General features: G+C 37.0%; 1 protein-coding gene across 1 annotated transcript; it reads right to left on the bottom strand.

Annotated features, from left to right (window-relative positions):
- On the bottom strand, positions 561–11,085 carry LOC109717637 (DDB1- and CUL4-associated factor 8). Its single transcript, XM_020243501.1, has 5 exons — positions 10,753–11,085; positions 9,095–9,346; positions 4,656–4,799; positions 3,897–4,574; positions 561–1,161 (listed from the first exon to the last, which is right to left on the bottom strand). Exons 1-5 carry the CDS (start codon positions 10,852–10,854, stop codon positions 913–915), a joined length of 1,425 nt encoding a protein of 474 aa, XP_020099090.1. The 5' UTR covers positions 10,855–11,085; the 3' UTR covers positions 561–912.

Here is a 16,449-nt window from a genome sequence, read left to right as displayed (position 1 = left end):
ATCATGACAAACAAATTAAATTAGAGTTATGTTTAATGATTGTTGCCGAATTTTCAAATTTGACTCTAAATGCATCTTCGGCCACGCAACTGGAAGATTGAGCAGGCAATCAATAATACTTCGTATTAACAGATCAATATTTTTTTCTATCTCATCTCCTAACTATACAAACGAATGGTTGTGGAACAGCATTAACAAGATAGAATTATTGAGCCGTCAAAATGTGATCTTCATTTAAAAACCATAAAACTAAAAGGTCTTTTACACTTGAACACATCACTGAATCTTTTCCTCAGATTAAAGACGTAAGTAGAGTAAAATAGATATCACTGAAAGTCATCAGCGATAATTTTAATGAGTCAACATTGCATACATAACAATTAGTACATATTTCGCTTTCAACTTGTGGACATAACATTACACTAAACCAACTGCTAAATACATTTGGAACAACATTCTAAGGTACACATATTGACAGTCTGCTAGCTCGATAAAAGCAGAATAAGAAATGTAACTAGTACAGATGGCATATTTACATACAAGAAACCACAAAAAGAACATGTCCACAATTATGACAAACATTCCCATATGTTTGTTTTTTCTTATTACCTAACTATCATATACAATTCTGTTTAAATTACATTAATTCACATTCATATAATTAAAAAAAAAAAAGAAAAGAAAAGAGAAGAAAAAACAAGCCATTTAGAGAGGGAGACAAGCCTAAAACAAGTTTTTCTAGCATACAAAAACTAGAAAACTGTAAGAAACTTTGTACACATACTCATAACTTAACTTCTTTGGTCAAGAACACTCTTGCAGCGGAATATTTACAAATTTTCATTATTTATTATTATTTATAAAAAAAAGTCCCCTAAGTATGGCATTTCATTCAATGTCCGCAGCCATGTTTTAGCTAACAATGCAGTCTCTAGGATCTCCATCTGAATTTTCTTCGGAATCAGCATCAGCACCTGTATATCCTACAAGGAGAGCCTCTCTTTCATCATCGTTGTCACTTTCAAGATCAGTCGTCGATGGCTGGGGCTCAACATAAGCTGAAGCTTGTCTTCTATGTAACCTCAAAACATGCATAATGACATCAGGCGAGAGGGCTACCTGTGCGCGTGCCTCTCTTCCACGCTTATTTGCTGCCATTACCTGTAGAAAACAATATTTTAAAGTTTCAAGAAGGAAAAATGATACGATACTTTACTCTCTTCGATTCCGGCTATATTAATATGTATGAACAGCAAAATTATTATAATCCCTTCAGAAGGTTAATTTCTTATATTCGTACTGTTAATACTTAGCCTGTAGCGCCCCACTTCTCAAGGAGTCACCCATCCTAGGACTCTTCTAATCCTAGCACGCTTAACTCTATTAACCTCTTGGGCCTAACCATCGTCCAACATACTATAGCCGGGTTAAAAAATTTAACCCTATCATATCTTATATATAGGACTACGGGGGTCTCACATTCTCCCCCACTTTAAGTCTTGACGTCCTCGTCAGGTTCAAACTCACAAGTATCAGGCTATGTGAGACTCGTCTCGCTAACCTTAACCGACCTTGTGGGAGAGTCACGGTCCACCCACAATAGTCAACAGCATGAGAGCCTCGCTCTCCCCACTGTATAATCTTGTTTCAGCCAAAACTCATCTCACATTTCCGACTGATAATTAGCTCTGATATCAACTGTAATGTCCCACTTCCCAGGGGCTACCTGATGCAGCAAATAAATCTCGTTTTATTTTCAAATGCAATTTTCTTTTATTTTGTAGGTTCGTGTTTGATTCGGACTTAAATCATTTGGTTTTAGTTGATTTGACTAACCCAAACCCTTTTCTCAAATAAACAAGAAAACAATCCCAAAAAAGACCTTTGGAATTTCCCAAAATAAGACCTTTGGAATTTCCCAAATAAGACCTTTGAAGTTCCCAAAATTACTTCGTTTTCTATGCATGACTCTTAGGTGACCGTGTTATGTTGAAAACGAATAGACAATAATTTATTATCAGAGGGCTTTCAACACTATAAATACATGGTTCTTGAAGCCTTAAGGGAGATATATTTGGATGAATAGAAAATTCTACTCTCACTCTTTATCCTTGGTGTTCTACTTCCCAGTGAGATCATCAACGCTTCTTCCTCGCGCCGAGATCGTCTTCTTCCTCAACTTGATCGTTGTCGCTTCTTCCTCGTGACAAGATTGGCTTCTACTTCTACCCCCCCTCTTCTTCCGAGTCACTACCTCATTTTCTTCTTACCCGTTGCCGAAGTTCTACCCGTGGTGTACCGCCCTCCTCGTCGATCATGGATCCCACGAAATCGTGTGAACGGTGCACTTTTTGTATCTCTCATCTTCTGACATCCTATTATCCCCTTTTAATCTAGCCTTCTACCATTACCAACCATATTTGTCAAACAACCAAACCTAAAGCTTTAAGTCCGATAAAGCCGAATTTACCTTTTGGAACTATTATATGTATTTTCAGTTGGTTGTTATTATCTCATATATTGAAGGTTTATCATCATCTTAGTATTACNACCATTACCAACCATATTTGCCAAACAACCAAACCTAAAGCTTTAAGTCCGATAAAGCCGAATTTACCTTTTGGAACTATTATATGTATTTTCAGTTGGTTGTTATTATCTCATATATTGAAGGTTTATCATCATCTTAGTATTACTTCAATTCGATTTTAATTTTTGTTTTGCTGAAATTTTTGCTTCCTTGCTTAAAGTTCATCAGAATTGATAAATTGAACCTAGTTTTACCTTTAAACAAAAGCAAACTTGAAAATTCACTTTTGGCAACCTCTCGGTTTACATCACCACCCATCCTAGGACTACTCTAGCCCTAACACGCTTAACTCACTTAACCTTTGGGCCCAACCACCACCCAAAATATTATAGCCAGGATAAGAAGTTTAGCCTTATTATATTTTATATATAGGACTACAGGGGTCTCACATAGCCAATTTTATAAAAGGATTTAGAACACACAACCAACTTCCTTCCCTTGAATTGGATGACTTTGCATTTTGTAAGAAATTGTACTTGCTGCGAATATACACAAATAAATAGCAATGTTGAGAGAACCAAACTGGACATGCTGGCTCAACCTGTTTAACTGGAAACTGGTTTGAGGGCGGTCAAGCCCAGCCCCAATAACCGTGTTAGAAGAAAACCCTGCAACAAAACAGCCGACCTGGGTGGTTGGATGGCAGACCGGTCAACCTGGTGTTGGTTTTTCACTGAACTGGCCTAAATCCTTTGGGCAAAACTTGAAGATATTACGGTGGCGAAGATCGGAATCGATCCCGTCATGTCCAACTCACCTATGTTTTTCTCTAGCCAACGGGAAAGAGCCAACATCTGATCATATTGGGAGAGTAATTTCTACAAGAGTAAAAGAAAACATAATATTTCCACATTTATATTTAACGGCTCAAGCACGGCTGAACCTTTGACCCACATACCACTCCCTTATTGATAGCCGGTTCGGTTCTCTAAACATTCATAGAAAGAATCAGCTGAGCTATTATCAAAAGTAATTAGCTGTTAATCCATCGGTTCCTCCCTCCCTCTCTTCCATTTAAATATATAGATGTTGGAACATTATTTTTTACTCAATAGTTTTAGCATCCAAACATTATTGATAGCAAACCTCACCTCTCCGAATTCTGTTTATAATAGCCTAGCATATCTAAATTTCCGCACACACAAAATATATATTATATATATGTTTGTTTAGGTGGATACATGCATATACGTGCATGAGCGTATGCGTGAATTCAGATTTTATAGGGATACATGTAAATAGATGATTTTACAGGGATATACATGTAAAAGCCACTTAATTCTAAAGCAGAGACATCATGGCTTACCTCTTTTGCATTTTCGGGCAGTGGAACTGACTCGCTTGCCGTAGGAGTCCAAATCTTCACGTTTTTATCAAATCCACTAGTAGCCAGAAAAGGAAAATAAGGATGGGGTTCAACACAGTTAACTATATGTTTATCACCAACCATCATTGCCATAAGTTCACCGCCCTTCTTCCTCCATATGTAAACACGGCCACAGTCTGAACCACTCGCGACATATTCATCATTGGGTCCAAAGAAATTGACTCCCTTCACAGTCTTTGAATTTCTATGACCTGAATATACCTGTGGCTTATCAAGCTTTTCTGATTCCTCAACTGGGCTGGACCGAGGATTTGGACCAAGACCCATTCCTTTCCTGAATAGGTAAATAAGCTCATCATTGTAGGAGACAAGTAACTCGCTTGTGTTAGAATAGGCAAGTCCAGTAATGTGGGCATTGTCAGAGCCAATCAGGTGTCGAGGACAAAAGATATCGACAGGTCGGTCTGAGCTACTCAACGCATCAATGTGGTAATTCCTTATGTCATAGATACGAGCATATTCATCAAAGCCCCCCAGTGAAAAGTAATTAGGATTTCGCGGGTCTATCACAATAGCATTCAGCGGTATGGGCTGTTTGTTCTCTGAGAACGAGGAGCAGTAGAAAAGTTTGGTTGCAGAGCTGCTTCGTAAGTCATACTGTAAACGATCCAGTACTCAACATTTGCAACTCAAAATAAGTGGGGGAAAAAAATAGAGATAATGGAAAAGGGGGCATACATGTTGTACTAAGCCATCCTCACCGCAGCTGTAAAATATGTGAGGACTGCCGGGCTCGATGGCAAGTTTGTGTACACGACCACGATGTGTCCCAAGATGTTTGGTACTCACTTGACCATTCCCCATGATTTGACCAACAATCACCTGAGGGAGAGGAACAAATTTTATAAGAAAATGTGTTAATAAAGAAATTTGAAATTGATAGACAACAAAGTTCATATGCACATTTTAATTTTTGGAGCTCTCAACAGATAAGAGTCTATCGACAAAATTGTCCAGTAAAAGGAAATTTAGTACTTCGCACAGTAGGAAGTTCATTCTCACAATTCAAAGCAACCTGCAAAACTGATAATGTAACATTATTTTCGTGATAGCTCTTTAGATGGGCACGGATATGACTAAATCCTCTAGCAAAGCCAACGATGTAAAAGATTCCCCTTGAATTGGATGAAAAAGAAAACAAAGTTGTTTTATATAGTTATCATTCTTCCACCTCATTAGATCTTGGTCTAAAAGTGAGTTTCCTAAATATTTCAAGAAGGACAGCCTACAAAACAAATAACCAGCATGGAGAAAAGAATATAACAGTCACTGACCATATAATTTTTCTTATGATGCAGTAGCTTGGTAACCCAATTTTGATTAGCACCTCCGCTTATATAATAAGATCACTAGTTCCGCTTTATTACTGCAATTACCACTAGCAAGTACATAAACCAATTGAATGAAAAGAGAAAGAGGAAAAAGTGGAAAAGCAAAGCTGAGTGCAGCTTTTTGTATGATGATTTCCAAGCAGATCATACAAAAAGTACATGCAGCTTTACAAAAATATTCTCCAGAGTTTTACAAATATTCAAGAATCTCGTGTGACATGGATATGCACGCATCGTAATTGATTTAATTAACCTGGACCCTGGACTTAACATGAAAATATTTCATCTAATTGTTATAATTTAACTGAACATGAAATGTTTCAGCGAATTTATGCATAGAGATTAGAGACAACTTTTCCTAGACGTAACGAAGTATTAAAGTGCCGCCCCATGCCATACCATACCATGCCCCTAAATAAGGGGCATGATACAAAAGGGTTGCCCGGGGGTGTTGGGCATGCCATGGTATCCAGCGGGTACTGCATGAGCGAGCGCGATATCTACTAGGTACCGTAGCATAGTACGCTGCATGGCCATGAATCACGGGCATGCAGGATGTTTTGCTTTTTTTTTCTTTTTTTTTTTTCCAAGGGACTGATTTCTTTTCTTTTCTTTTTCATTATTTCTCTCCCCACAAATTCCATCTTATTCCTCTTCCTTCTCTTCTACTTTACTCTTCTCTTCTACATTTTCTTTTCCTTTTTGCTCATGTCTCTTTCTCTACTTTTATCTCTTTCTATTTTTATTTATATTTGTTCCTTCCTTTCCTTCTCATAATTCTTTCTTTNCGGTGCTTGCTCTACCGACGCCGGGGGAGACCTTTGTGGTATATAGTGATGCTTCCTACGTAGGACTCGGGTGTGTCTTGATGCAAAACGGGCGGATTATAGCTTATGCTTCACGCCAATTGAAGACATATGAGAAGAACTACCCGATTCATGATCTCGAGCTAGCAGCGGTTATTTTCGCACTAAAGCTATGGAGGCATTACTTATACGGGGAACATTGTGAGGTCTATACGGATCACAAAAGCCTTAAGTACCTGTTCACCAAAAATGAGCTAAATATGCGACAGCGGCGGTGGTTGGAATTGTTGAAAGACTATAATGTTACCATTCTATACCAACCCAGGAAGGCGAATGTCGTGGCCGATGCACTTAGTAGGAAATCGGGAGAAAATCTGGCTTCGGCAATGTCACGCCCCGGGACCGATACTAATTTGGCCCGACCCGAGCACGTTAAACAGACGCCGGACGGACAGAGTTTCCCCTATCCGCCCAAGGCTCATCACGTGTACAATTTCAAGAGAATTGAAATGCACTAGCGGAAACATGCACAAACAGCTTACACGAAGGTAAACAGTAGCCATTAGTGAAAGAAAGGAAAACTAAACATCTACACAAGTAATATNCCTTTCCTTCTCATAATTCTTTCTTTATTTTCTTCTTTCAATCCCTTCTCTTTCTTCTTTGATAACTTCTAAGAGAAAAGGCAAAGAAATACCAAAATCGAAGATTTATATATTAGGTAAAATCAAAAATTTTGAAAGTTTTTTTTTTCCCATACAATTTAAACATTCTTAATATGAAAGGCAAATTTTTATTTATAGTTTACAGAAATTTGAAAATAGAACCACTTGATTTACTTACTATATGGTCTGATTTATAATTTTTTAAAAAATTCTTTAACTTTGAAAATTCTAATATTGGTTTAGACGATGAAAATTTCTAATAAAATCAAAAACTAAAACTGACGCAATTGATATTTAAATTTAATTAACTTATTTGTCATTTGGTTTATTTTTAAATTTTCATGGATAGATCTCATAATTTTTCTTTAAAATTTTAAGACAAATAATTTTCTTCAATTATTTAATAAATATTTTTTAAAAATTTTGAAAATGAAAACAAATTATCAAAGCAATTGTTGTCCTATTCTAAATAATCCAATCATCATACAGTTCCTCGTCGAATCAATATGGTATGGATCTTGCAAATTTCCATAAAAATTTTAAGAAAAAAAAATAATTTTCTATATTTTTGTATTTTATAATTTTTAAAATTCTAAAAACATGAAGATAAAATCGAAATAATTGATATATTGATCCACATGATTTTCTCTTCATACAATCTCTTCTCTAATTCCATTAAATGAATCTTGCAATACTTGCCTTCATACAAAAAAATTATGTAGATTATTATGCCACCTAAATCTAAAGAAGAAGATTATGGTTGGCAGCAACGACAGATAGTTGGTGGGAATAGATTCCATTGAAAGTGTAAGTATTGTAACAAGGTTAGAATGAGCAGAGGGGTCACCTGCCTAAAGAAACATATAGCTAGAGGTTTTTCTCAAGTATCGAAATGCCCTAAAGTTTCTGAGAAGATAAGACATGCAATAACAATTCAGTTAGAAGCTACAAAGAGAGGAATAAAGCAAGGAAGGATCGAGATGAACTAGATAAAGAGGATGCTAAATATCCCCTAGTTGACCTGTATAAAAGTACATGTGATGAATTGTATGCTGATGGTAGAGCCGCCGTGCAAGCATTCCTATACGAGCAATGGTGCAGCAAGATGAAGTTCAAAGACACAACACAGTTTGGGTCCTCTTAGTTTGATGCTGACAATGGGTCATGGTCCAGCTCAGCACCCTCATGGTTAGCTTGAAGTGGTTATATTAGTTGCATGTTTGACAGAGTAAAAAAAAGCCAAAAGAAAACAGTGGAAAAGGTTTGAATATTACAGATATAGCCCAATGACATTTCCCGCCCAAGATGCCCAACAACAGCACATAGATACAATGCTAAGAAAGGATAAGGAAGGAAGAATTAGTCAGACAGTATCGAAGTCTTTCCACTTCAATCATGTTCTTTCTCATGCAACAAGCGATCATATTATAGATCAATGATCACCGTTGTAGAGGAGGGTCCAAGAGTTGAAACCCCCAATGCCACATGAGATCGCCGACAAATACCTAGACGTGAAGGTCAACAATATCCATGCATGGGTAAAATCCTTCAAACAGCAACGAGAGAAGTATGATGTTACCCTGATGTATGATAGTTGGAAAGGACCGACAAAAATGAACTCAACATCAGATGATTAAATAGGCCAACTTGACACATTATTAAAAGTTCAAGGGGGCATAAGTTCATTTTCAAGAAGAAGGGCCAATGTGAAACTTTGGTGAAAGTTCAGGGGCTACTTGTGCAAATGTGCAATTAACCCCAATACAAATCTTATGGTCGATGTCATAGTTTGTCATGCTACTACTCATCCTTAGAAGGCACCAAATTCAGCAAAACTTACAAAGAGGAATAACAAACATAGGACAAAAAGAAATTCAGACAACTGAATTCACAAGTGACTCACATTTTATGTAAGAATGAAAGGACCTTACCAGACGGCACACTTTGGAATAGGTATCTCAACTTCTAAAGGTTCCAATTATTACCTAACTTAGTATATTTAATTTAAGCATATGTCCTCATAAAGCCAAACAATATTTGTAACATTTTTTATATGATATTCTATCACATAAGGGAATTATTCTATAACTTTTTTATGGTAGTCATTAAGTTATGTCACACTTAATGGTCACAATCAAGTATACAGGAAGGTTAGGTAGTAATATTAAAATTTTCAAGTTTGAACACCAAATTAAAAATGTGCCATATATTTACCTTTGCTATTCATATGGTTTTAGCATGGACTAAAACTTTGAATAGAGAAAAAGCAGCTAAATTCGATATGCAGTCCAGAAAAACACCCAAAAATTTCATACCTGACCATCTGCTGCTGAAGTCACTATCGTACGATCATCAGTGAATGGCATGATTCGAGCCTGGAAGACATTCTCCAAATGCCCAGAAGGATATGCGAACTTCTTAGTTTTGGCTGCCCAGTCCCAAATTATGATTTTTCTATCATCAGAACCCGTAACAAGAAGGTCACCACTAGGATTGAAATGCACTGTATTGACACAACCCTTATGGCCATGTAACTTCCCATATAGACTCAAACGCTTTACAAGTGCCTGTTTTACATAAAAAGAATTGAATAAGCATAATATGTTGATAGTTTTTTCAACTTTCTAATTTACATACCGAAATCCATTAAATTAATAGGATTTGGGTAATTTCCAACCCAAGAACTTTTAAGGCAATGATTGATTTTTAAATTAGAATAGTTTAAGCATCCTAAATTGCCACAACACTCTAATGAGGGTAAGCAACTCTATCTGCGGTTTTTGGCAGGATTTGAAACTCCTCAATCTTGAGGAAATGATACTTAGCCATGTTACCAAATCGGATAGCCAAATCAAATTCAAAATCATCTTCTAACAAGAATGAGAATTCTTAATCCTAGGAATTATCAAATGAACAATGCAAGTGGCAAAGGAAGTACATATGCAGTGGTTAGTTAGGCATGGATTCCTATAGGCCTTGATAATGATATGGATACTATATGGCCAAATGCAATTAGTTTCTTAAGTAGAACTTGCTCCAATACCAATCTTTATGCAATCCCCAAAGCCCATGTCATTTTTTAGAAGGAAAGGGCTAAGATTACAATATCTGAAGATCTCATGTGCAATAATGGCTACATATGTTTGGGCTTTCTAGGAGACATACTAGGAGAAAAAAGGGGATAATAAAGTATAAAATTTCTTCAACAATATAAGATCTGTGAATATCCGAGTAAGGAATCTAAACAATCGCCAACATTTACAGATCAAGTTCTTTCCTCATCTAGCTACTGAACCTTCGGAAGATGGGCAATATTGAGTATAGTTGCACATGAATTATTTGATCAATTGATGCAAATAAAGATGAGCAAAATTGAGCTTGGTTGCACATGAATTGCATGATAAATAAACACAAAGAAAGATTTTAGCAAAATTGAGCTTAGTTGCATATGAAGTGCATGATGAGCTTAGGGGCATTTGAATTGATAAAGTTGCGATTTGACCATAAATCAAGTCTATTAAGAGTAGAAACATTAGCCTTACCATATGTAATGAAGATACAAAGAGATCCGGTCCGTAGACACGAGTTTAAATTTTTGAAAATGAATTCCCTTTTAAATAGTTCGAAGTTATTTTTCGTAGAAAGATCCAAAATCTAGTCTATAGACTAGACCAATAATTTTTTTACTCTCACCGAACTTGATTTTCAATTGAAATACAATTACATCGATCCAAACGCCTCCTTAGTTGCACATGATGTGTATGATAAATCGACACAAAGAAAGATGGGCAAAATTGAGCTTAGCTGCACATGAAGCGAAAGAGATATTCACACAAAGAAAGATGGGCAAAATTGAGTTTACCTGCACATGAAGTGTATGATAAAATTGACGCAAGGAATCAATGCATCACAAACATAGAAACGGATTTATGGATCAAAACACTGGAATAGGAAACAAAGAGAGGGAATAAACCTCAGAACCGCCGACGCGGCGAGCGAAGAGTAGAGGCGGCAAGAAGCCGAGCTCTCTTCTTCCGATCTCCCGGAACCCACTTTTCGAAGGTCCCTCCATCATTCAAAAGAAGAGAAAAGGTAAGAAGAGTGAACTGTGTGAAGGAACGTTAACTTTGGGAATGTTATGTGGATGTAACGGGGAAGACGTCTGATGAGGCCTCGGCGGTCGGGCGGTGCCGGCGGCAGGGGTTGAAAGGGCCGGTGGATTCCAGCGCCTTCTTCTGCTGCAGGTTGCCGCTGGTCTCTTCTCGACCCACGAGCCTGCTAGGTCTTTACCTTGAGTAATCCTACCGATATCCAAGAATTTTATTTACGTGGCATGGGATGACGATGAAAATTTAACGGCACGGTCCGCGTCAAAATATTTACAGCACGGTGCTCGTCAAGCTGTACCGATGCGCGCCGGTTATAAAATATAAAGTTAATTGCATATAGGTCACCGTAAATATAATTAATTATAAATATATTAATATAAAGTTTAACTTTTATAAGCTATTTCTGTAAATGTCCTAATGTATTTAGATATGTTCTTCTGATTAGGATCCGTTAAAGAGCTGTTTAGTTTTTAATAGTAACTTTGTGGGTTTTGCCCTCTTCCTCTTTCTCTTCCTTTTCGGGCTGCAGAAGCGGACGCGGCAACGTCGCGGAGCTTGTCAGAGCTGTGGCCGACGAGGATGAGGCTGAGGCCCGCAGCGGCGAGACGGAAGGCGAAAGTGCGGCCGATGCAATCAGAAACGCTCATGACGACAGCCAACGCAGGCACGACAATCGGATCATCGACAACGACGACAAAAAAGAAGGAGGAGAAGAGGACGAAAAAGAGAATAATTTGAAAAAAAAAGAATGAGGAGGCAATGGCGAGGTCGGCGCCGATCTCCCACGAGGAGCACCACCCAATCCCCTTCCGCCATCGACGTGGCCTCTACCTTTCTCCGCGACCGCGGCTCCTCCTTCTCCGCCGCGATCGCTCGCCGCATCTCCTCCCTCGCCGGCGACAAAGAAGAGGAAGAGGAAGAGAAAAAGGATAAAATTGTCAATTCACCTTACTAATTAATTATGGTTAAGTATTTTAACTGTGGCTAACTAAATTTCTATAACGGATGTTAACAACAGGGACATATCTGAATACATTAGAACTTTTGTAGGGATAACTTATGAAAGTTGAACTTTGCAGGGATATATCTGCAATTCACTATGTTTGCGAGGATCTGTATGCAATTAACCCTAAAATATATATATATCCAAATGCAGCTTTCAACTATATATATTAAAAAAATTATGCGATTACTTTATTTTTAATTGAATACCGNGTGCCAATATTTAATAGTATAAAATATTTATTTTTTTAACAATAAATTATTTTAATTACTTATAATGTATTTTTATCAAATCTTTTGAATTTCATTAAGAAAATTACTTGCTAATTAAAAAGAAAAAAAAAAAAGAAGGTTTTGAGTTAGAGCCATGGCACAGGGATTGTATCGTCCCGATATTTTGTTGGCACAATACGGCACGATACGGCACGATACAGCACGATAGATACTCTGAGACCCTAGGTAGTCCTATATATAAGATATAGTGATAAAACTCTAAATCCAGCAATAGCATTTTGGGCGGTAGTCTAGGCCTAAAAGGTTAAGAGAGTTAAGCGTGTTGGGGCTAGAGTAGTCTTAGGATGGGTGACCCCATAGGAAGTTGGGACGTCACAGTTAGTATCAAAGCCTTATGACTGTTATAGGTAGAGCATGGCTCTCCCACAAGGTCGATTAAAGTTAGCGAGACAAGGAGAGAATCTGGGACCCCACGTAGTCCTATATATAAGATATAGGGTTAAAACTCTAAATTCGGCTATAGCATTTTGGGTGGTGGTTAGGTCCAAGAGGTTAAAAGAGTTAAGCGTGCTAGAGCTCGTGTAGTCCTAAAATGGGTGACCCTCTGGGAAGTTGGGGCGTCACAAGTACGGCATGTGCCAATTGGCACTTAAATCTTTCCCAATATTCGAAAAAAAAAAAGTCATAAATCTTACAACTTATCTATTTAATGACTAGTATTATTATATTTCTGTGTTTTAATTACCTCTTTCAACTGTATTTTATAGTGCTTTTGGCATTAAGAATTTTTTTGAATGTCACAAAAAAATAATTGAATAATAATAAAAACGGAGCTGACTATAGACTATAGTATGCCAACTTCGAGGGGCGATTAGGGAGCGAATCCTCGACGGAACTTTTGAGGACCGTGTGGCCCAAGGGCTTGCGCAGCTCATCAAGGAGGGCAAGGCACATCATTTTTGGCTTAGTGATGGAATGCTTGTCACAAGAGAGTGCTAGGTGTACATGTTGATGAAAATTCAAAATCCTATATAAAATTCAAAATCCTATATCTTACTTTAATTATTAATTACTTCTTTTCATTTTATTTTTTCTATATTTTTTTTTATAATTATATTTATTGTTTTTTCATTTAGTCCGCAATGTGCGTGGACGTTGCGCATGTCCGGCTCCGTGCCCGTCCGCGTCATGTGCGGGACTAATTATCGGCGGACGTTTTGCTTGAAAATAACTAAGCAGAAGTGAACATTGGGATTCCCAACGTTCAACTCGACAACCTTTATGCATATATTTATATATACATCTACTGTGGTCAGTAGAGAAATATATATTATCTTATGCATGAAGAATAGTGAATAGAATTTTTTTACTTTGAGATCCCTTTTCATAAGTTAATTTTCTTCTGTTTATCGCTGGGTGTTGAAAGAAGCTTCGTCAACCTCTTCCGCGTTCGTGTCCATAGGAGGAGGAGTACCGGTCGTATCTTGGGGCGGTGTTTCAGGTTAATCCCGCACGAAGGACGAGAATACGCCTTAGGACAGTGCCTCGCACGCTTCCGGATCAATTTGTTGATATTATTCTTCCACAATTTCTTTTTTGGAACTTAGCGATTATCGGTAAGTAAATTTTATTTATTTAATCACAAAATTAGTTAGATTTTATCTCAATCGGATTATTCGTTGCGGGTTTTCCCCAACAGTACATGCCCAATAAAGGAATGCCATGATGCCACATAGGCAAGCCACCAACGGTAAAAATAGACATTGACGCTGCTTGGGCTGCATACTTCTGGCCTCGAATGCGCGAAGATGTGGAACCCTATATGTGGACTTAACTCGTGTGGTAACAAATAAAGTTATGCACTAGAGGCCATACAGCCTCCTTGAGCTTCTATCTACGCTACCTTGTCCATGGGGAAGTATTTTTATAGATTTCATCTCCGCCTTGCTTATGGTAGGGGAGTTGGAGTCTCTCTTTGTGGTAGTGGACAGCTTCTCCAAGTATAGGACCTTCACCATTACACTAGCAAACTGCACAGTGGAAGAAGTCATGTGACTTTTCATTAGTCATGTGGTTTTAGTGCGGGAGATCCTGAAGAGCATCTTGAGAGATTGTGCCCCCTTGATTTACAGGGAAATTCTCTATGGATGCATTTTGAATCTTGGGATCATAGGGCCCCTTTGGCCTAGATTTTGAAAAAGTGATTTCTGCATAATTAATTTTGGTTTGCAAAAGTAATTTTTATTAAAAGTTGCAGAGCGTTTGGCTGAGTCTGATAGAAAAATGATTTTGCTGAAGTGATTTTAGAAAGTTGTTTGGCAAATTTTTTTACTGAAGTGATGTTGCAATGCTATTTAACATTAGTAAATTTTAAAAGTAATTAATATTACATACCAATACCGACCGTCCCTAGTGCAAGTGGCAAAGGGCTTGGTGGTTGGTACCCAAGGTCCTAAGTTCGAATCCTAGTTGATTCACATTTCCAACTAAGTTTATTTCTAAATGAAATAAACGAAGTGGGTAGCATGCTACCTATCTCTCTCAAAAAAAAAAAAAACATGCCGATATTTCAAGTTATCAATAACTATTTAATATAACAAAATTGCATAATGATAAATCTATAAACTTCTATGAAAATCCGTTTTCTTTTGTCCACATGGCAATATTTGCTTATTTTGGCCTTTTGTGGGACCTACCTGTCATCTTAAACTATCTTGCTTAATTATGGATTTGTGTGGGATTTGTGTGGGACCTATTTGTCATCCTAACTTATATGGCCCATGGGGCCCTGTTATTTTTTTTTCCTCATCCTCTTCTCATTTAATTGGTTCAGCCATGAGACCCACCTGTCAGTTTTTTTTTTCTTCATCCTCTTTCCATTTAATTGGTTCAACCGTGGGGCCCATCTGTCAGTTTTTTTTCTCATCCTCTTCCCATTTAGTTAGTTCAGAGAAACTGGTTCATCTCTTTCCATTTAATTGGTTTAGAGAAACCGATTCATCCTCCAACCAGTTACGACTTATCCCATTCCACCTTCAACCTTAACCTATTCTCTGCCCCCTAGATGTCGCTCCAACTCCTAATAAGCCCTCCCTGGATGGAAAATTGGGGTGGGTTCATTGTCGGTCCTTCTTCCCTTTGCGTCGTTTTCGTTAGCGGCGCTTCATTCTTGCCTATTGATCCCCTTCCGGTCGCAAAAATAGTTTGGATTCATTCTCTATTCTCCCTTCGACTCATCGGATATCTGTATTTGTTGAATTCGAAAGGTCATTTTACGTTGAATGTGATTTCTGTTGTTGCCTATATAAAATGCCTCCATATTTTTTTTTTTGCGATAAAAAATCTCTATTCCTCTACCAGTGCTCTTTTCTTCTATGATTTGGTTTCCACATTTCATTTTTGTCGAAATTTCAATTTGGCTACTTATTGGTTTTTTTTCAAAAAATATTGAATACTTTTACTTTGTCTCAGGAAATTGACTGCTTGTGGCTGCAACAGTTAATTATATTAACAAGTTCATTTTTACTTTGAATTTGATCCGTTATTTGTTTACTCCAATTTTACTATTGTATATTACATTTTAAATTAATATTAATCTTTTTTAATTAGGAATTTGTTGCCTGTGTATGGTAGATTTGCAATTGATTGCCACAGATTTTCTAAGTTCTCTGGTCTAATTTTTATGTATATACTTATTTTTTTTTTACTTCCAATTTGTTGCACCGATTAATTAAGGAATTTGTTTTTTTTTTCCGATCCTGACCATAATGCTATTATATATGACATAATCCAATTTGGTTGCCAATTTACAAATATTTTTGAACTATTAATTAAGGATTTTTTTTTTTTTGGTACTGATCATAATGCTTTTATATATGACATAATCTAATTTGGTTGCTAATTTACACATATTTTTTGCAAATAAATTTGTATATATATTTAGTTTGTTTAGAATACCAATTTAAAACATTAACCCATTGGTTACAAATTTAGGTATTACACATTCAAAGCATGATAAGGTAAATTGTCCATTGAAAAAAAAAAGAGAACATCAAGTTGTAAAGAGAAAAAAAAAGGGATAATTTCCTACCAACAATTCTTTCCATGTCGTTGCCATACCTTTTTTTTTTTCTGTGTGCGGCTATCTTACTATTCTAACGGTTAATAACATATGTTATTAACCTTCATTTGATTAGCTGTTTTAGTGCAGCGATGGCATTGCCTCTTAATGTTGAGATCAACTTTCACCAACTATTGTGTAATATTTGTGAGAAAGTTTTCCTTCCTCTTTCGAGGTATGGAATCACCGTGTAACGTATCGAAAC

The sequence above is a fragment of the Ananas comosus genome, linkage group 11 (assembly GCF_001540865.1).
Source record: "Ananas comosus cultivar F153 linkage group 11, ASM154086v1, whole genome shotgun sequence".
In the NCBI taxonomy this organism is placed as follows: Eukaryota; Viridiplantae; Streptophyta; class Magnoliopsida; order Poales; family Bromeliaceae; genus Ananas; species Ananas comosus.
Note: the sequence above shows the minus strand (reverse complement) of the source record. Positions and strands in the feature narration are given on the sequence as shown.

Coding starts and splice junctions, on each gene's coding strand:
- LOC109717637 (XM_020243501.1), bottom strand. CDS start 10,854: ATGATGGAGGGACCTTCGAAAAGTGGGTTCCGGGAGATCGGAAGAAGA. Junction 9,347..10,752: donor GCCGCGTCGGCGGTTCTGAG/GTTTATTCCCTC, acceptor TATGTAAAACAG/GCACTTGTAAAGCGTTTGAG. Junction 1,162..3,896: donor TGCCCGAAAATGCAAAAGAG/GTAAGCCATGAT, acceptor TGTTTTCTACAG/GTAATGGCAGCAAATAAGCG.